Raw genomic sequence first — 23029 nt, forward strand, 5'->3', positions numbered from 1 at the left:
AAAGACATAACTTTTTTTTTCCCTTCAATAACTTCTTACATGAGAAACTGGCCTAAGATTTACAAAGCACTCTAAATGAGGCCCACCAACATCTGTGCAAGATCCTCACTTTTCCCTGCAGCAGCATAGTCTGCTGACAGACCAAATTAAATACACCTTGGGCACAATCCAGTCTAAAAGACAGTCCAGGAGAAGATAGGAGTTCAACACTCTGCTAATTCTCATTTTCCAGCTTTTCAGAGCAGGGCAAATATTTTGTTGGGAAGATTCTGTTAGTCTTACTTTCAAGCCACAGAATGCTCAGTTTTAGCTTGATGAAAGTAACAGCAGATTAGAATCATGCCAGAAAGTAAGATTACTGGATGTCATGAACTCAATGGCAAGGCGATATACAGGGGAAAAAAGGAAAGAGGAAAAAAAAGTTGCCTGGAATACGTCAACAGTCATCATCTTCACAAAAGACAAAAGTGAAAAACTGTATGCCAAACATGTATGCCAAAATTGCTTGGTGAGAGGTTGTAACTACCATCATTGTCAGGCTTTAAAAGCCAAAAAGAGAAAGATTGTCTAAAATTAGAAGAAATACTACAGCTATTCTAATTCTCTGTTGAAATGTTACAAAACAACTTGCCACCCAAGCCATATTGTTAATACACACACCAGGTCCTTCTTCAGAACAGAATTCCAACAGTCTGTTTTCATAAAAGCATTTTGCTGTCGTCTTTACTGCAAAACATTTTGATTTCATTTGCTGTCCAAACAGTCAAGACCTTACAACAGATCAATTAAAAAGCCTCCACATTTCCTTTTTTCCACTTAGAGATTAAAATTCTACATAGTTTTTAGAGAAGAAAATACTAGGAAAAATAACTGTGAAACTAGTGCTTTGTTACATCTTTTAATATAACTTTGTCACACAATAATCACTTCAACTAAATGAAGCTACTAAGATAAAGCACCTAAATATGTATACATATATATGCTTTTTTAGAAGAGGAAAAATATGATGTGCTGAAAAAAATCAAAGGGAGCTTTGATTACCTGTGAAAAAGTTATGTGAAATGAATTCAGACATTCTAGTGGTCTTAGTCAAGAAAACACCTCACATCTGAAGGAGAGACAGTCTCAAAAAACTTCCAGGAATGGAACTTTGAGTCATGTAATCATGGAGTACTCAAGAAGTTTCTGGCCTCCAGTAAGCCAAATCTGGTTTCTGAAGAGACCTGGATGCCACAGACATCCACTGGAGTTAAGAAAAATAATTCCAATAAAAGCCTCATTAAAAACCACAAAAATATTATTAAATGTACCACAGGATCAACCTTGTGCTGCCAAGCAGATTGCAACTTCTGATGCCAAGATCTAACATTCTGCATGTTCTGTCATAGGAAATAAATATTTCCCCATTCTCTATTTCTTTTCTTTATTAAAAAGTGATGCTATCTTGCAGCTGGCAATCTCAATCTGTAAATATCTGTCAACAAAAAAAGAACTTACATTTGCAACATTTGCCTTCAATACCATCCATCTGAACCACTGCAAATGTAAATACATAAAATAAATGTAAATAAATACATTCTTTTTGAGAAATATTAGGATAGAAACTAACTCTGAAATTTGTATGTGCTGAGTCAGTCATGCAGTTCAGTGAGGAGGAAATCTGGTGAACAATTTCAAAGCTGACACACTTTTTTTTTTAAAGGGCCTGCATCAGACCCAATAGAGCTGCTTTAAAAATGTTTCCAACTCAGCCTGACAGTCTGTGACTGCATTGGGAAGTTATTTCAGAGAACTCTGCCATGCCTGTGTAGCTGCATCAGCTACCTGGGCTTGCTCTGATCATATTCTGATTGAAATGGCTTTTCCTTCTAGGAATGGCAATATATAAACAGTCACCTAACAGTTTAGCTATGTCCAAAGTCTTCAGCATAGCAGCACTTGGCAGTTATACCTCCCTTCTCTGAACGCTGAGTTTACACAAGAATTTTAAACTCCTGGGTGTTCTCTATACAATATAAAAAGTTGACTTTGGATTCTTAGAGGAAATTTCCATTGAGCTTTCCTGTATTTATTCTTGTTGGATGAAAGAACTGTTGTATTTCAGAAATCTATTTACAGAAATAGATTCTTCCTTGGTAAGTAATCAACAGCTGTCATAAGTATGTACATGCCTCGTGCAACTGGAGAATTTTTTACTTTAGGAATTTAAATGATAGATAGAAACTCTGAACCAAAAAATGACCTAGTAGAGATTCTGAGATAATGCTGAGCACTACAATAGAAGCAAAACCCCATTATGTTCCCAGCATAAGTAAAGCTTCTATCTGTACAGCTCTAAATTCCTATCTAGTTGGTCTGACCAGTTCCCTGAAGGATCCTTTCTTCCCTCATCCTCAACAGTAAGGAAGACAACCAGACACACAGGTCCTCTATAATTATGTTTATGTAACAAAGTGATATAAGTAGGTGCATGTTACAGATCTGCTATCAGATCTGTACTGTTTACTTCTACAATAGTACTCTTATTCATTAAACTGGTGGACTTAAAGCTGAATATTCAGATCAAGTAATGCAATCTTGAGTCTGAATTACAAATAAATGTCAATGATACAGATGAGCTTCAAACCAGTGACTCAAGTTACTTTGCAGCTGGCTCTCTTGAGAAATGATGCTTAATCAGATGGTTAGCTGGTCAGTCTTGAATGTTTATTCTAAAATTGCAAACTATTGCTTCAGGATGAAAACTTCTTCCTGAGCCACAGAGTCCTCCTGTGACTGTAAGCACATCATGTGAGCCCATAAAGTCTTCTAAAAACACAAGGGAGTCAGAGAAGATGATCTCATTTAATCCACAATTCCACAAGACACCTACTTTTTGAACTCTAAATTAATTTTGTTGCTCCTTGCCTCAAGAGATAACTTGTGAGTCAGGCAATTCAAACTCATTTCCCAACATGAAGAAGTATAACTGAATATCAACTATTGGAAAAAATCCTTACAGACATAAACTAATTATGACACTGCCCTGCAAACTGGAGTGAAATAAATATGATCTGCAGCAACTGAGTAATTTTTAATTTATTTACTTCCAAGTCTGTTTCTAATCTGTATTAAACTATGAAAAAACAAACATTTTCTGAGCTGTGGGAAGAGGCGGTATAAAACTATTCTAAAATAAAAAACTATTGTGAAAGAAAAACAGTCACTTATCTGTAAAGACAGCACTTACATATCAGTCAGCATAAAGCAGATACAGACAGCTCTCACAGATGAGAATATCTTTTTTTTAAGGTATGATCAGATTACACCATTTTCCTTGATTGCAACTTCTTGAAAAACTTTAAGATGATATAGCCTGAACTAAATCTAATATCTTTTACTCCTTTTTGCCTTCCCAATATTAATGTTTACATTTTCTTCTCCATCCATCTCTTGGAGAATGATATTTATGAGGTATGCTGAAATGTAAGGCTTAATACTAAATGAGTCATGGTCTAGAATGCAATTTCAACCTAAATTATATTGGTTGCTTTGCATAGTTGGCTTTGGAATAATTTAGAAAAGGTTTCTTAGGAAGAAACCCATATCTATGTAATGACACAGTGGAAGATTGCTTTGTAGGTATTTTTCTTAAGCAGGAGAGAGTCTGTCAAAGATCACAGAGCCATGGAATGGTTTGGAATGTAAGGGACTTTAAAGATCATCTAGTTCCAACCCTGCTGCAAAAGAGACATTGAGGTGCTGGAGCAAGTCCAGAGAAGGGCAAAAGAGCTGATGAAGTGTGTGGAGCACAAGTGGCTCCACAAGTGAGGAGTGGCTGAGGGAGGGTAGTTTAGCCCTGAGGAGGCTCAGGGTGACCTTATCACTCTCTACGACTGCCTGAAAGGAAGTTGTAGCCAGGCAGGGGTTGGCCTCTTCTCGCAGGCAACTAATGACAGCATAAGAGGAAACAGTCTCAAGCTCTGCCAGGGAGTTTCAGGTTGGACATCAGGAAGAACTTCACTGAAAAAGTGGTTAAGCATTGGAACAGGCTGTTCAGGGAAGGAATGGAGTCACCATCCCTGGAAGTGTTCAAGAAATGACTGGATATGGCACTTAGTGCTATGGTTTAGTTGACATGGTGGTGTTCAGTCAAAAGTTGGACTCTGACTTTGGAGGTCTTTTGAAAACTTAACAATTCCATGATTCTAATTAAACTGGGTGTTTTTCTCCACAGATGCTTCACTCATCTAGGGAGAAAGGAGAAAGTATGTGCATGGGTAGAGGTGAAATATTTTATACAGCAATGAATATTAAAATGAGGGGTAGTGAGACCAGTGTAAGCAAAGACTTAATTTCCAGACACATTTAGCACTTCCCGGAAGGCCAATAAAATCACCATGGTGGTAAACACAGAGATGGAAAAAGGAGATGACTTCTCTTACTAAGGGAGGCACCTAAAACCCACAGATCATTAAATAGGTTTAAATAAGGATTCTTGAGGTATTTTTGACTTTTTCATGTGCACAGAAGTGGGAATTCTTGTTTTCTGCAGTTGACCAGATGGTCCTGACTCATTCTGTCAGTCACAATAATTTTCACATTAAGAACAAAACCTTGAAGTCATGAGTCTCTCTTCAAATATCTCCTGCTAAAGAATTTGTGAGCAGTCATTTGTTCCCTGACATCTTGCAAGCTTCTTACTTTTGATCAATGCCTTCACTGTAAAAAACCTATTTCTGTTAACAGAGCTATGCACATGCAGCTCATTTATCTCTTTCTTTGCCAGAAAATTCTGCAGAAGTCTCCCAAGTGTTGTTCCAGTTTGCACGTGAAGGCAGTGATATACACAATGTTCTCAAACAGCAACCACTATAAATCTCAAACTCTGAGGGTTGAGAGGTTTAAGAGGCAAAGTGAAACAGAAGTGTCTATTCTTCTTCCATACCACTTCCTCATCTTTCTATTGATGCAAATATTGTATACAGAATAAAAGCACTCCAGTAACCAACCTATGAAGGAAGAAATTGTTAAGCAGCGAAACAGCCACTTTGTTGATTTCTGACAATTAAGATATCAGTAGATACATAGGTAACACATCCTTAGTTTTTACATATATGTCTGTGTGTGTTTGTATGTATAAAATACCAATAACATAAATATTTATACAGGTAAAAGTCTATGCTTTTCAAGTTTTTCAAACAAATCTAAAACTAACATTCCATTCTTCTCCAGTTTTCTAATATGCAGCTAGGGTTCTAAAACAGTATAGCAGTCATACTAGACTAATACATATACATATACTATACAGTTTAAATAGTTACAATCAGTTAAGATTAAAAATATATTCATGTTTTAATGCAATTCTACCAACCATATGCCTTCTTAATGCTGATAAAAAAATGCACAAATTATTGTTTAATGTAGAGCAAAAGTGTAGTTTAAATTATCTCAACTATTGCAGTTTTGGCTTACGTGCAGCTGTTAGAAAAACCCTGCAGAAATCTGCCAAGAGGAAAATAAGATACAATTGCTTTTATTTGAAGTAGAAACTTACATACCTTGGCCTTCGGAATGCTAAACCATATTGTTGGCAAGCCAGTCCCACAGTGGGGGTATAAACAATAGGCATGAACTTTTCAATGTCAGAAGCCAGCACTTTATAGAAAAGCTTCTCATTTCGATCCTGAAGACTCATTAGCAGCATGTATCTGTGGAGAATTACATATAATTAAACAGACATCAAGGGAACATATAAAGTAGATTTAGAAATATATTGGTGTTTGGATAATTAAAATTATGTTTGTTCTGTAATAGCCTCTCTCATTGAAAGTACTTAAATTCCTCCAAGACTTAACAGCACAAATGGCTCAGATAACAAACTCGTTGAGACAGAGAACCTGAAGCCATCACAAAGTTGTCAAACTCTACATGCTCAGGAAGCTAATCCCTCTCAGGTGTAAAAAACTGTGCTGCAATAGAGGATTTGGTCTGTCAGAACCTTATCTGCATATATCAGTTGTTCTACTTGAAATGAGACCCGCATTAAATATAACTTAAACAAGCTTACTCACTTGCCCAAAGAAAACAGAACTAAAAACATTAAGCTTTGCATGCTCTTTCCTCAACAGAAATTTATTTTAAATCCAGGCTAACATTTCAAATAAATACTGAAAAACAAAGCTTTTGAAAACAGAGCATACACATATGGCCCTTCATCTCTTTAGTCTAAGTTCAACACGAAATCTGCAATGTTTTATCTCCTAACTAAAACAAATTTTGAGGAAGTTCTAGATTTATTTAAAAAGAAAACCAATGAGAAAAAAAGAATCATACAAATGAGAATAAAAACATCTCATGTTTAGCTTGACCTGCTTTTGACTACCATCACACTTAAACTGAAACATTACATTACTGTTTCAAGATACCAATCAGGAAGCCACATTGCAGTGCTGTGTGACAAATGATACGAGTCCATGAGTGACTTCAAATTATACCAGTTCACAAAGGTATGACTGTCACTTTGTGAACACTTACAGTTTAGGAATTTAGTGGACTTAAACCTTATCTGCCTATTCATTAGTTTTAACAATTCTAAGTATTGCTGTAAAAAATAAGTAGTCTTCTATCACAACAGGCTTACACTAAATCTTTAACTTATGTATACAATTTATGTAGGTTTTTTTTGTTTTATTTGCAATGGATTAATAATTACTTACACTCAAAGTATAATATGCCCATCATTTTCTTACACAAGCGCTGAGGATACATATAGAACACATTCATTCCAAAAGGCTAGAGATTTGTGTACTTAAATATTATTCATATGAACTTTCCTTCTGCATACTTAGGCATCACATGCCCCAGTAAAATCTAACTCATTCTTTAAGAAGACACAGATGTAGTCAGGTTACCATCTGACAAAGAACAGCTAAGTAAATCTGAATGCATTCCATACAAGCTTAGCTCGCCCATCCCTGTATATCAGGGAAGCACTTCTTTTGGGATCTGCTATGTAAACCTTGAACAAGCACTATAAGCAAGGCAAGTGGAGCCAGTTTGGCAGATGGTGACTGTAATGAGGTGACAGAAGTGAGGCAAAACAATATCCCTGCCCTTGTGTCACGAAGGGTATTTTAGACCCTAAACAGATAAAGATCTAGAAACCAAAAAGTTGCAGTTGTTCTCTAAATACCATCACCATGAGGCAATCAGAACCACCTTCCATCATACACATTAGTTTTGAATGTTCTCCAAGGTTAAATTATATCCTACTCTTGTAGTTCTCAGCAACAAATATATAGCCATACATACTAATTTTCTTTCATATTATTATATTTCCCTATAGCCTTTCATTTTCTCAGTATTTCACTACAATATAAGAGATATAGTCAATGTCCTTGAATTCTCAGAGCATTTTCTCTATTAAAACCTTTCTCCTGAGGATGGCTATCCCAACATTTATCTTGAAATACAAGCTCTGGCACATGTAGTTTTGAATACACATGAAGACATTCCTTTTGTTTCTAGAGAACACTTAAAGTGATGTTAGAGAATATAATGCATATTTTTGGGCCCCACTCTATACTGGACTCTGCAAGCACTATGTGAGCCACAGCACCATTCCAAAGCAGTTGTTGGTATTTTATTTTTTTATAACCTTCTTTTAAAATGAGGTGTGGCTATTTAAGAGCATAAAAGACCTTTTCATCATCCTTTATTATTAGTCAGATCAAGCCTAGATTTTAAAAGGGGTAAAGAAATAGTTTACAAAAGAAACTAAAAGCTTAAAAAAAAGGCTTCCTCAGGGGCTTCAAATGAAAAATCGCTGGTAAAAACTCTCTACTTTGTTTTACTGTCCTATAACATTAAACTGGGGATTCATTTTCTTATTTGTATTTGTCATGCCACTTTTATATTCATGATATACTAAAGAACTTGCAAAAGGAGTAACTGCATACTGCTTATATTTTCAAATATTACATACTTGATCATATCCATGTCAGTATAAAAAATACTATTATAAAGTGAAAAATATTTCCACAGAAGTGCAATTTTTATCAGAAGGTTACTTTTTCAATGGCAGGTATATGTCTTCTTTCTTAGCATTGTAATTTGTTTAGTTAAGGGTATCAAATTCCTCAAAAATTCTTTCTAAAGAGAAGACCAAAAATGCTTCATACTCAATGTGTGGCTGTTTATAATGCATTAGACAGCAAGTATGCCTGTTTTAGCAACATCCAAGTGTCTACACAACTAAAAGCATGAAGTGCTTTTCAGCATTGTGCTTAAAAATATACTTAAAATTCAGTATTTAATGGAATCTTTTACTGAAGCCCACATTTAATTGAAAACATAATGAAAACAAGCAATAAAACAGTGAAAACTATCATTTGTGCTATGAAAAGGGAGAAAGGGAGAAAAATATTATCTGTCCTCAGACAAGGAGTCATGGATGAAGATTTCAGGGAAGAGTTTCAGAGGACAAAAACCAAGGTCTGGCAAGTCAGACAGAGGAGACTGCCAAGCATTCAAATTTCAGCATGACACTCTTCTCCCCTTGCCTTTACCTCACCTAAGAATGCTTCATACTAGTCTGCTGTCATGAAGGGAATGAAATACAGTAGCAACAAAAGGATATAAACCATGTATCATCCAAAACACAAAAGAAAAGTGATATAACTACCAGAAAGTTACTGATGATTTCTCAGGATAATTGGCCCAACTAGAACTGGCATACAATTTACAAGGCAAAATGGAAAGGTGAAAACAGAACAAACTCCACATTTTTTTTTGCTCTTATCTTGAAAAATATGAGTAAATAAAGAAGGTAGGAGGAAAGGCTATTTATTTTTCACCTGTGTAAGACACTTAGCTCTATTACTCTGCATCATTCAGTATCTATATAAAAATTCATTAAGGACAGGGAACTTTAAGAAAAAAAACAAAATAAGACAGCCTTCTCTAGAAAAGTAATTTGATGCCCCCTCTCCTAAAGTTAACACGTCCAATATAACATTTTACAGTGTGACTCTTTGAAGAGAGAAAAGCTCGGGCAGAAAATGTCACTGTGCCAGAAGCAACAATTTCAGTATCAATACAAAGCAAGAAAAAAAGACAATTAAGAACATACAGGGGAGAAAATAAAATCCATCACAGCTTTTCCAAATTAAGTTAGAGGAATATAATTTTTTCCTCTTACTGGTGTCCCTTTTGCCAAGCATACCAGGCAAATGATTTGCTGCTGTTCCACATTCATTTAGTGTATGAACTCCTGGTATTTCAGAGTACAACAACTTCATGCTACAAGTTAGCAAAGGCATTTCAGCAGTGCCAAAACATGTCATGCCATGGTACTAGCTATCAACTTAGCTTTATGAATTTACACACACCCTCTTCCCAAGCAAAACCAGGCCAATCCTGCCAATGTAAGATGTTGTCATACACAGCACTTATGTTTCATCAGATGATACCCTTCTGTCTAAGGTATTTAACAGTTTCTCCTTCTGTAATATCTAAATGCTTGTGCTTAATCTTTTGTATTTGGATGTAAAACACACAAGTGTACACCTACTGCCAAGCTCTAGAAGGAAAAATAAAAAAGGCTCTCTTCATCTCTATTCAATCACTGTTTCTATGGGAGCAAAGACCATGCCAGATACATACTGTAAGAAACATGGAGGTTTTCCTGGAATTAGGACATTTAGACATTTACACTCAGTAGAAGACAATAACTGCATGCTCTTATACAAGACGGTCCTTGAGCACCTGCCTTTACAGGAAGCACTTGAGATTTCAAGCTCCAGTTAAAATACCCAAAGCTTCTGACATTCTCCATCAATAAAGAGATTCAAGGAGTAATTGTGGCAGGATCACATTCACTCTTTTTAAAAATTCTTTGATACAAGTATAAATATAGGACACCAGAGTCCACATATTGTAGAGAGGACTGAGCTCACCACATGTAATGCACATGTTCTCCAAGCAGGCCCTTTATTGGCATACTCCAATGAAATTGTCAGACACTTGACTTATAAACACACCTGCAAAACACATTTTGCATGTGCAAATTTTTGCACATTTAATTCACAAAACTTTATCTGCAAAGAAGCCAAATATGTCAATGTTTACAGTCTTAAAATGAAGTATCTTCTTCCTGCAAATGTTACCATGTCTTTCCATCAGTGGTCTTAAATGTAGACCTATACATATATACATATATTTTTTTGCTAAAAAAAAAAAGAGAAAACATCACAGCTATAAAAAAGCCTCAATAATACATGAGGAAAATATTTTTTTTATCAAAACACAGCATGGCATGAATAGTCAGATTAGATCTGTTAAGACAGAGTATAAATATGACTTTTTAAAGAAAAAATTCCATTTGGGACGTACTTGCAGATTTATATAATTTAATATCCTTAAGGAACAGCCCAACTTGATTTACACAGTTTCCACTGATCCAAGATTACCCCTGAAAACTTACTTTTTAAGTACTATGGACTTGTGTTATGAAAGCATACACTAGCTCAAGTTGGAAAGGACCTCTGGAGATTGCCTCATCTGATCCCCTGCTCAAAGCAGAGTCAACTAGAGCAGTTTGCCCAGGATCATGTTCAGTCAGGTTTTGAATTTCTCCTATGGATGGAGATCCCACCACACCTTCTCCAGCATTACAAATGGGGCCACCAGTTTTATTCACACTGTAAGGGGCAGGAGAAGATTCAAATACTTGGACCAAAAATTACAGGTGAGAAAATAGCACAGACACATGTCACAGAGTAAAACTAAGAAATAAACACAGCTATTCACTTTTTTTTATACATTAATTACTAAAATCTTATTTGAAGTATTCTGACTAGTGGATACATTAGTGAGAAAAAAAGCCTAACTTATATTAGTTTCAAGCTATTTCTGTGAACGGAATACTTGCTAGTTTTCTGTTGAACTGCATCACTAGAACCAAACTAGCAAGAATAAATTTGCACTGCAAAGCTGCATATAACCTTTATACTAAAGCAGGCATTATAATAAAAACTGGCTTTATAGTATAAAATGGCAAGCTACAGTCTAATGCTCAAGACACATGGATGGAATAATTTAATGTTAGCGCTTCTGTTTTACAGATGTCTGGTCAAAAGAGCAGGAAACAAATTTCTTCCTTACTCAACTCTGTATTTGGAAAAGAGAAAATGCCAAAGACGACTCATAGGTGGGAAAGAATGACACCAAGTTTTTGTTTAAGTGTTTACAGATCTTGAACTTAACAGGGGCAGATTTGGAAAAATATTCTCTGAAGCAAATGGCTTCTGGAAAACCTTTTGTTTACGTTTACTTGTAGCCATATTATATTTGTTAATACTTCTTTATTATTTCTGTCTATCATACATGGATTAGTTATACTTGAAAAAATATTTCCTTCCCCACCCCCAAGACAGACAGATTTCTCTTTCCTTTTTTTTTGACATCATAAAGATAGCTGCAAAGTATTTCCTTAATACTTGGAGACAGTTATTTTTATTTCATTATTCCCACTGCAATAAAAACTTCAGTGTTTTATTGCAGTTCAAAAGGCATGTCATTCAAAGTTTTAATACTCTGTCATTTAGAATTAGATTAATTCATTCCTACTTTCCAGAAGAAATTTTTCATTTTGGCAAAAAGCCACTTGAATATCCACAATTTTTTTGCTAAAAAAAAAATAATTAAGATTTGGAAACACTGCTAGGCTTCTTTTGACTGTTGAGTAGCTAGACCTGTGACATTCTGTGACGTTTTGAGAAGCAGGAATGTTTTTCTGCTATGACCTGAAGTAAGAGCAAAATTTTTTCCTAGTTAAGAAGCACATACAACATTGGGGTAAAGACCTTTTCATTTCTGGTTTTTAAGTTATAGGTGAAGAGAAATTCCAGCAATTCAAGCTGAAACAAACAGTTGGAACATGCTTAAATATCCTGAAACCCATGAAACAACGAGCTGTATCATGAAGGGACTACCTCAAGGCAGAATTAAGGAGGAGATGGGGACAGAGAAAGTTTTCTCCTAAGGTAACATCAATAGTTGAATCAAGGGGCTTCATGAAATTTTAGACTTTGCTGTATGCAAGCACTCAGATTAAAAAAACATTCTGGCCTGGGAAGCTACTACCCTACAACAACAGATAATGGCCTTCCTGAGAGCACTGGAGAATAGCTAACCTACAAAAGATACCACAATTGCAAGCTCTTCACTTGCAAGAAAAGCTGTCCTCATCCTATTCTGATTCCATAAGAAACAAAAGTTGTGGCAAATGTTTTAATGTATATGTATCTATATGCATGTAAAGTCATTACTGACTTAGTTTCACATGAGTTCATTTGCTTCTGGTGACCTTTATATCATTTGGTTTTCAAAGAAAATTCATGTGAACAGCTCTGGAAGATTACAATTTTAAAGTACAAGTTGATTTTTTGAAGAAAGCTTCCAGCAAAAATAGGTATTTAGCTTAACAACTGCCAATGATCAACAACCACAAACTGGAAAAATATCCCAAAATTTCATCTGTACTACCATACAAAAAAAAGTAAATGACTTGTAAATTGGTGAGTAGGATAAAGTTTCAAAGTCATACTTTACCTGTCTAGGTCACATGTCAGCCTTTCAAAATTCTTAAGAATTGTATAAACCTGAGCATCTTGACCAAGAAAGCAAGGTGGCAATAATCCATGAATATTCAATTGTTGCCTCTCCTCCAAGGTAAAAGCCATGCCCTGAGAAAACAAAAATAAAAAAACCTGAACATGCATAGATGTACAGAACACAAGAGAAAAAATTTAAGAAAGCTTCTGCAGCAGTAACTGTTTTGCTGTAGTTCTCCCATTCGAGATCAGAGGTTTCCAAATGCATACACAAATGCTGCAATATTTTCCCTAATGAACCTCCTGTGATCAGATATGCCATGAATACATATCTTTATTCAATATGTATTCCACAATATTTCTCATCTTGAAAAATCATGGAAGAAGGAAGAGTCAACACTTCTCACAAGTTTATTCAATGTTGATCCCGCATCTCCACTAGACTTTTTTGGGCTTAAAAAACCCATATGTGCTCATGCACACTTCAGTATGAGTTCTAAGTGACTGGACTTCAGGGATCAACATAGTTTTAATGGATGTTCTAGTACTGGTAGTAAGGTAACAATCCAGTTATTCTCTGCAATTCTCCTTTCCCCTTTTTCCATTAATCAAATGGAATGAAAAAGATTTCTGAATGTCTGTGTTTGGCTTTACTTTAGGAAAAAAAATGGACTTTAATTCCTATAATAAGGTTTCCCCTCTCACTGGAAAATATATTTTATTTTAAAACAAACACATGTGTTACATATTCCAAATGCCTTTTTAGAAAAGTACTTCATCTTGGAATGGTGTATTTTCCGTGTATTACAACAGCTTTATAGTAAGTGTTAATTTCTTTGGTTCATTACTAACAAAACACCCATCTACTCTCCCTAGGATTTATAAGGTTAGAAAATCCTTTACTTGAATATTCCTCTTTGTCATAGATATTATGAATTCTTCAAAATTTCTAAGATGAAACGTTAAAGCTTTTCTTTGCCCCTTAGCCCCTCACATCCCGAATTTGCTCAGAAGTATTATCATTAAAATATATCACCTGATCATTTAATAAGAGAAGGCCATTTTATGGAATATTTGTATCCTATTCCATCTGCTTCTAACAAAGAATATTTCAACTATGTAGGATTTATGGTTTACATCTAGATTTCTTGCACTAGCCTCAGATTTTCTTTTCTACATAAAAATTCTAATTTTTTCCTGTTTGAAGTGTTGTTTCCCAGCCATCCAGCAGAGAGGGCTCTAGGTCCAGCTTGGTTCACACACTCCTTTCCCTTCCAGAGAGGCACATTGTGTACACCTGGATGGGACAGACTTCCATCATCTAGCATCCAAACTATTATAATAAGATGTGGATATTTTTATTCTGTAGCTTGCATTGCAAATAAAATTTTAAAGAAGAATAACACTATGACAGTCTAAAAGCAGCATAAGGGCAAGAGACCACAACCATTAATAGTAATCTCTGCCTAAGTAGTTTTGACTTATTCACTGCTTTATGCATCATATACATCACAGAGATGAAAAGTATACTTATTATCAACCCTCCCAGTTAAGAGTTTGCAATTCTTCAAGAGTTGTTTCGGTTTACATATTTTATCACTCTTTAGGCATAAAGACCCTTTCAGATTCTCAGCTGTACACAGAAAAGCTCTCAGAGTTTTCAAGAAATTTAATTCATTGCAAATACATTTAATTCTGAATTTGTCTCTCCATTTGTAATGTTGTGAAGTTTTGTAATTGTAGCAGTGACTTCTATTGCTGCACATCATTCAGTATTCTTTCATTATTTAATGTCCATGAATTTATCAACTCCACTCTTAACTAGCTGTCCTCTGCTCATAATCTCTAATCCCCCAAAACTCCTCATCTACAGTATTGTTCTAGTGCAGTTACACATATATCAATACCCTTTTTCAGTTGCAGTACTGAAAAACCACAAAACAGAATAAACAGCATGGCATCATCTTGTATCAGACAGCTTTTTGCATTGTATTTCAACTCAATTTTCAAGCAGTGCTTGAAAAGACAGAAAGCACATTCAAAATACTTCAAGAACCATCTCAACCTCTGTCCACAGTGAACAGAAACAAGTTCTCTCTTAACACAAACTAGATTGCCCTGACACAGTTTTTCTTCAGATAGAATACTTGCAGCTCATATAACTGCTAGGTTTATATAAAACTCTCTAGAAAAAGAGACTGTACTACAGTAATACGTGCACCCTGTCCATGCACTAATGAGATTCAGCTTCACTAAAGGGGAGCCAGTATTCACTGCAGGGGTCCTTCTCCAATTTCTCCCAAGATCTAGCCATCTTTTGTTCAAGTAGATCAAAACATTCATTTTTAAAAACTCCAACTCATTTAGAAGAAAAGTTCATTTCCTACTGTTGGCCTCACTGCAGGTGTGACACAAAAGTATTAGCCTAACAGCATGTAGAACAAGGCTGGCTTAGAAGAGGAAACCATGTCCACAGCCAAGGTTCTCTCTCTCAGTGACTCCTCCATCAGTTTCTGAAAGGAAAAGAATCAAGGCTCTTAGCACTTCAGGGGTTCAGGAGACAACCACCAACATCAGTACTCAAGCTCAAGTATTGCATGTATATTTGAGCCTCCTGTATCCAGGAAGAGGGAAGGAAGAAATGAGGAGAAAGGTGAAAAGGCATAGTAAGGATGTATATCTAGAGGTAACATCTATTCTACTAGAAATAAATCTTTTAATTGCTGGTCTAACATACTTCTAGAGGAAAATTAGTCTATAGAGTATTTTGGCAATGGACAAGTAGGCTTATCACTGTCTTAGAGTCCATCAAAAAGTAAAAAAAATCTGTTAAAAAATTCATTCTGCATATCTAAATCACAAAAGTGCAGTGAACAAATTTCAACAATATTGTGTAAAAAGCACACAAGTCTGAGGGACTCAGATATCCCCAACATCTGCTGCCATGGCCGGAAAGAGGAGAGCTGGCACCTCGCCACTCCTTGCAGGCTCCCACCGCAGCAGCTGGCATCCCTGAGGATGAGCCAGGGAGTGCTCTGCCAGACAAAGCTCTGAGAAAACCCCACAGCTGCCTCCAATGCTTGTCTGCTCAAGATCTGAACCAATTTTTTTAACCAATGGACTACAGAACTCCATGATTCTATTCTTAAAAACAAACGAACGAAGAAAGGGCACACAAACAAGATGAATGCTTTTGGCTGAAAGACAGCAAACATGCTCCAATTACCAGGGAAGAGTTTTTTCCCCAATAGGTCCCAAATGAAAAATCAGTGGCATCACTACTAGTTGCAAGTCACACATCATACTATGCTACTCACACCACTTCATGTACAAGACTGTCTACAGAAGAAATTCAACTACAGCCCTTAGGAAACCAGGATCTTTGGTATGCATGACTGTTTGCAGGCAATTCTTTTGCTGGTCAAGCTTTAGCCTTCAGCAATGTTGGGTTTCATACTATGCTAGTACTGCTAGGGAGGAATTCAAGTCAAAATTAATTTATTTTAAGGAAAACTTCTTTAGCTGAGGAAGCGAAAAAATGCATGCATAGTCTTGCTAGGTATGAGCTACATGACAACAGTTTCAGCACCTAATGTCAAACTCCTTTTGGATTACAATATTAAAACAATCAAATAAACACCACCAAAAACACAACTGCAAAATTTTACATGTTTAAAGAATTTTTTATAAAATCTCTATAAAATTATAGAACACATGAGTTTTCAAGCATTTTAAGCTACATTTAAGAGTTTAATGATCTGCAAATCCCTTTGAGCTATTTTATATAATTTGCGTTTTTTAAAAAAAGTCACCTTACAAACACGCAATAAGAAAGTTTAACAAGCATTTCCTCTCTTTTTCATTTTCATTCTCCAAGCATGACTTCAGAGAAACCAGAAAAATACTTTTAATACTCAAACACTCAGTTCAAGGCAGAATACTCCAGGAAATACTTAGAATAACTAATCTGAGCACAACACTACATAATGAACTTATTCTGCTGAAAACAAATGTGGTTCATGGCAAGAAATCGGTGTTGAAGCAGTACATATGGCTAAAGATGTTTCCTCTATTTTCTCTGCCCATACTTGTCATGGCTGCCAAAAAATATTATAAGCAGAGGCAGCTATTTGGGTGAACATCTCTTCTGCAACCAGTGCCTTAGGCCACACCAGTCACAGTAAGTATCCCAATAGGTAAGGAAAATGACTAATTTTTTTAATAGTGAAAAATTCACAGTTTTCTGTTAAAGCAGTTTCTTTTGGCCTGAAGAAAAAAATATTTCTGCAAAATGCCAATTTGCATTAACTTAAAGGTTTGTATTTCTTCTTAAGAATATTTGCTGCAAAGCCTACATAAAAAGAAGTGTTTGAATAGCTGAATCTAGTTACAATTTTTTAAAAAAATCTGGATTATTAAAATTTTTGAGAAAAAATATATCCTTTCAAATGGTGTTTATGAAGGCTAGGGAAAAAGATGACAAATACAAACTGATAAGAAGAAAAAAATATGCCTAACAGCAGAAAGTTGCCACAGTTCAAAGATGAATAGCATAGAGTTAAGAAACAAAAACTGAATATGAAAATACAAATTTCCTGTTGCAATCCTCTGGCAACACATACAGAGGACAACTTTGCTTTCATAAGCAAAGAACACTGATACCCATTTATAATGCACACATTTTTTAAGGCATTATTAGACTGCAAGTAGAAAAGTCACTGTGTGACAGACCTTCTATCTTCCAAAAAATTCATTTTCCCCCAAAACTATGCTCCAATTCTCTATCAGGTATTTTATGAGGCATATTGGTTAGCTCTGGATTATACATCTCAGATTAAGGTTTAAAAAGCAGTATACTAACTAGTGCTTAACTGTCCAGTAGGTTCTCTTGAAGAGAAACTGTGGTTTTCTTGTCTTTCAACAGTACCTAGCATACAGATCTTGTACAGAACTCAGCCTACAGCTGAGATCCCTGAAATAGGAACGAGTCCTGCTAACTAAGTGCCTTCATTGGAGTTTGAAAAGCCAGACACAGACAGGCATCTACCCTGGTTAAGACAAGAAAGGAGAAAGCTAGAGGAGGATGGTGAAGTGTAAACAGCAGAACCCAACTTAGATACAGCACTTGTACTCTTTTTGATAAGCCCTCATGCACAGGCATCCATCAGGACTTGTGAGACAGTAAAGCATGACAAAAGTAAATTAAAAAAATACAAGAGCTTATGGGAACAGCTCTTAATATACAAGAAAAGAAGAAATTGTCTTAGTTTCAACTATAAAATGCCAAAAGGCACAGGTTTTATGCACTTTCTTTAAACACAACTTTTTAACAAGCACTTTAAGTTGAAAACTATATTGCGACATTTGGCATTTATATTTCAGAGCTGTTTTCTACAGTTGCTGTGGATCTGCTGCAGTGTTGAATACACCAATTTTTTTCCCAGGAACACCAAGTGACCTGAAGCCCACTCATAGCTCAATTCTAAGTCCATAGGATTTTCAAAAGCAAACTTAAAAAGTCAAGTCAACAGGGGAAACTGAAACAAAAGTCAAAACCAGCTTCTAACAAATAAAGCCCAGATAAATACAGTAGCTAATACACACACCCATGGACTTATGAATCAAAACAAATGTAGATGGCCTGAAGGAGATCAGACTTCTCTTGGCAAATTCATCATGGGAATGTGTGGGCAGCTTGGCAGCCGTGCTGTGAGCTGATACAGTGATTGCACACAAGCATGATTCAGACCAGCACATTAGAAATGACACATCACAGCATTCTTATTTTAGCAATCCTTTAAGCTAAGATAAACAACTATCTGAATGTAAGCAAGCAAACCAATTTTAAGAAGCTATTTCTATTTTTGTGTTTTATTATACACATACAGAGTAAAATATTTTTGCATTGTATAATATCCCCTCACCCTAATTTTGAGAAGACTGCATTACACAAACAGCAGACAGTAACAAATAAATAGTAAAAGAAGTCACCGGGATAATAATATATGAAAATACATTGCATGTGGTGTTTTAATGTAGGATGATGGCTCAGGTCTAGTTAAGATTCTGAATTTAGCTATTCATATGCAATATAGGCACTTACCCATCCATGGTAATTATAGGATAAAGTTGAAGCTCACTTGCATTCACTAATCCAAATTGCTCCAGTTACTATACTGACTATAGACCAAATTCAGATTTGCACACATAAGCACTTACTGACAACTGGGAAGCTTGAAGGTATTGGAACAAACAACATTGCTCATTATGGCAATAGTATCAACTATAAATCCACTGCATTGCAGGCTATCCAAGCACCAGACAACAGCCAGACACAGCACTTCTCTGTATCTTGGGGGCACTTATTGCCTATATGTGGCTGCTATGCTATATCAAGCCTCTAATATCCTTCTGACTCCTCAATCCAAATGTCCCATTGAAAAATAGTATTGCTCTAATTTATTAATATTGTTACATGGATATTTAATCCCAAAGCAACCAGAAAAACTGCCAGAGCTGCATTTGTACACTTTTAAATCAGAGCTGGCTGTCTCAAAATCTGGCTGTCTCCCTATTGCTGCTCTCACCTGGGAGCTACAACAAACATGGGCATGAACAAACTGGGAGCTGCATCACTGGGCATGGTTATCTTTCATTAACAGCCACACTCTGTCTGTAAGAGCAGCTAAATTAATAACAAGTATCAGCTGTGGTCTGTGTGTCCCCTGACTCAATTCCCTAGCAGAGGTATCCCATCAGTGGACCTGTCTTGGCTCTCTTGGTTGCCCCTACCAGACAAGACCTAACAGCAGCCTAAAACACAGTTTAAACTATAGAGCTAGAGAAGCTGAACAAATATTCATATGGAGGGAGTTGGGCTTTTTTTTGTCCCTGGATATTTGAGACATTTTTATTCTTTTAGAACTCCTTTGGGATGTACTGACCCTCAAAGATTGCTACTTGGGAAAGTTCTGGCTATGGGAACCAGAGACAAAAGCAGTTAACCACATCACTTACAAACTTGCTGAGCGTGTTCTTATGACTGATTTTAATTTTCAATACAGCTCACTTATGCTATAGATTAAAAACACTGGTTGTAATCCTCTTCAGAGCTCTAGTCCTCTGAATGAATCATGGTAAGAAAAATAATTTTGTCCATTACCACCTTTGTCAATACTGTTTGTCTTCTAGAGACATATCAATGCGATTTAGATATTAAATTTATAAAATAATAGCATATTAAATTATAATTTTAATGATGGTTGTTTTTAAAAAATAAATATGTAAAAATACAAAAAAAATAGGTTTTACTAGATCATATCTGAAATTCTACTTAAAATGACAATTTACTTGTGTAGTATATCCTATTAGTCAGTACCCTACATCTCTGACATCTAACTCTAATCCAAGGATGCCTGCAATGCTATCAGTAAAATAACTGACATGGAAACCCTATTTATTAAGGGAATTTCAGTGAAAATAATATCAGCTGACATAAAATACATTGTTAATCAGAATTATTCCAAAGAAAGCACTAAATAATAGCTCTCTAACTGTAACAATTTCAAAAATAAAGCACAGTCGCCAGGCCTACAGTCTTCAATATATAATATTTACATTTGCAAAATCAGGTGTTATTTGAGAGTCAGGCACGATTTCCATGTAAGTAGGAGAGGAATTTCAGTAACTGCCAAAAATTCCATCTGTCTGAAATAAGTACTTAACCAAATACAGGTTAGTAAGCCCTGAAATCCTGAGGGGATTGATAAACCTGATATGCTTAACAGATTTTACTGCTGCCTTTCAGAGACTAAACAGATTACCAACTACTGTATTCTGGGCTTCTGACAGGACAAAGCAACTAATTTCATTTTACTGGCATGATAAACAGTTAAGAAAAAAATATTTTAAATACTGTAACACAGAGCTATGTAGAGAACAATCTCAATGTCGTGGTCTTTGCTTCTACTACTACAATGGTACACATTGTCCCTACTGTCCCAAGTAGTGACAAGGGCACTGGCCAGCCTGGTCAACTACAAAGGTGTGACCTGAGAGCAGATGGCACTGTCGTGTGGAGTGACACCAGGCACAGATTATCATGCTACTTATAGGTAGCGTGCTGTTTTATTGTGGCTAAAGTGATGTATCTACTCAAAATGAGCCCTCTGGGCACCCTCCACAGGCTGAGGAAAGTCTGAATAGAACCCTAGGTGGTACCCCTTTCTCTTTTTTTAGGATTATACTGAACTATTTCAGACAAAACAAATGAGATGAATACTTTCCATTGTCATAGGTAACCCTATCGTTTTAGTATTTCTATTGCCACAGCCTGGTAATATGATCTATATGCCTTTCTGTCAAACACACTTATTGCATATATTGCATACCTATCGAGTATTTCCCATACTCCAGATGGAAACTTACTTTCCTTTAATCATCTCAGTCTGAGGGGTAGTAGTACATGTATACATGAAAAAAGCCTATCTACCCAAATCCTTTTTGGGTTTTGGGAGCTCATTATGCCCAATCTTAACATTTATTTCTCAGAACTGGGCAGTACTCTAAAGTAGAAAGCCACCTACAAAATTTACACCCTGAATATACCTGATCTATAAGCACAGCCTTAATTGCTATCCACCAGGTAGACAGTCATTCAACTTTCACTGTAACCATGAGCATCCTAATTGCAACATTCTCTTGTAAGTAAAAGCATTTTCCTTCTTGCTAAGACGTCGCTGAAAATTTGTGTTATCATGAACAAAGTGATAAAACATTTGCCACATAAACACTTTGAGTAGACTTATTATTTTTCCATTTTGAATTCTTAAACACTCAGAGTAGTCATAAGTAGCCACAGTCATTACTAGAACCACAGGCTGAGACTATTACAGCATCTGAAATAACAGCTATGGGATAGAAGAGTGCACATTGTCATACATCATACACCCTCCTGAAAATCATAATCTTACCTAAACATGACTACAATTTTGTTTGGTTCTATCCCTTTAGATTAAGGCAGGAGGAAAATTCAGTGAAGGGCCAGATGGATTGGGAAGGCAAACTCTTTAAAACTCAACAGGGAAAATAAGATACAACCAGTCTAAAACTTTAGTGTGAGCTCTGATTTTGTAAAACTTTATTTTCTAAAACTGTTAATTAACCAGTTATACAGACACAGCAAAGTGATGCAAAGCCTTCCCAGAGTATGCAAAAAGGTAGTCGATTGAAGGAGGATACCTAATAATGGCAGAGCAATTCCATTTAAAGCTGCTGTACCAGCTGCATTCATACAGCTCTGCTTTTGCCAAGACACAACCTGCATATCAATAGTATCTGCTTGCATAGAAAAGATTAGACTGAAAAAAAAAAAAACATTGAAAAAGTTGTGATAAAATGGGGTATATCACTTTTCTTTTTATTTGACTGTTCTCCAAAAGAGCTTGACTCAAAGCAAACAGTAGTCTGACGGAAAGTGAGCATTATGGAAATAAAATCTGAGTGGTCATTAAGGAAAACAGCCAATATAGAACCATCTGAATTTGCTATCAGACACACAAGAGCTCTACCTGAAAGAAAATTGGCAAAGGTGAAAAAATGACAAGAATCCCCTCCCAGGAGGCCTGATTCATTTCAAGTTGCTACCATTTTCAAAGCAAACCAAGGATTAGTTGCCCTTTTATCCAACTGTGCCACACACAGAAATTCGAGTCTAAAGCAATATGAAAAGTAAAATTAAATAGAGAAAAATTCACAAAAAACCCCAACCAAAAAAAAAAAAAAAAAAAACAACACCCAAACAACAAACTAAGAACCAAACCATTATCTTAAAAAGCAATTTTATATATCTCATTAGTTCCTAAAGTTCAAATAGCTTATTAGCATTACAGAAAATTGGAAGATGCAAAAAGCCCAAAGATATAAGGGCTATATTAAGAAAAAAAGAATCTCTCCAACAAAGTCCTCACTGAAATCCACAAGTCTTGAGCAAGCATCACTTCCAGTTCTGATCACCCAAGGGGAAGTTTCCTATGAAGGACATCAACTTTCTGTGCATTGTTACACAAATGGGGGACAGAGTGCTGGTTCTTTCACATGGAAAGTGCAGACACTTCTTTGCTGCTTTAATTAAATGAATTTTAGTGTCATCAGATACCTGGTGGTTAAAAGACCAGCTGATGAAAACCACGGTAGAGAAATATTAGTTCATCTAGTGCAGGCAATATAGCCATAGTCATCACTCAGGTTTTATTAGTTTTACTATTTCTACACATATTTGACAGTATATCTTATTTCCAGGCTCACAGTAAGTAGATACTCTTCAAATGCATTTGTTGCACACTATTAAAGGAATTCCCACGTGAGAATGTCAAGGATCTGTACTGTCTTCAAGGGCAAAAAATAGAGAGAAGAAAAGAAACAGTAACAAGAAA

General features: G+C 35.9%; 1 protein-coding gene across 2 annotated transcripts in view; it reads right to left on the reverse strand.

Annotated features, from left to right (window-relative positions):
• The window catches only part of ME1 (malic enzyme 1), a 149240-nt gene that overhangs the window by 100390 nt on the left and 25821 nt on the right, over positions 1-23029 (reverse strand). For both annotated transcript variants that reach the window (XM_056488511.1, XM_056488512.1), the window contains exons 2-3: positions 12595-12728; positions 5541-5690 (exon numbers count right to left, since the gene is read on the reverse strand). In XM_056488511.1, the coding sequence (XP_056344486.1) occupies positions 5541-5690; positions 12595-12728 (284 nt within the window). The remainder of the gene's footprint in view (positions 1-5540; positions 5691-12594; positions 12729-23029) is intronic.

The sequence above is a fragment of the Oenanthe melanoleuca genome, chromosome 3 (genome assembly GCF_029582105.1).
Source record: "Oenanthe melanoleuca isolate GR-GAL-2019-014 chromosome 3, OMel1.0, whole genome shotgun sequence".
Taxonomy (NCBI): Eukaryota; Metazoa; Chordata; class Aves; order Passeriformes; family Muscicapidae; genus Oenanthe; species Oenanthe melanoleuca.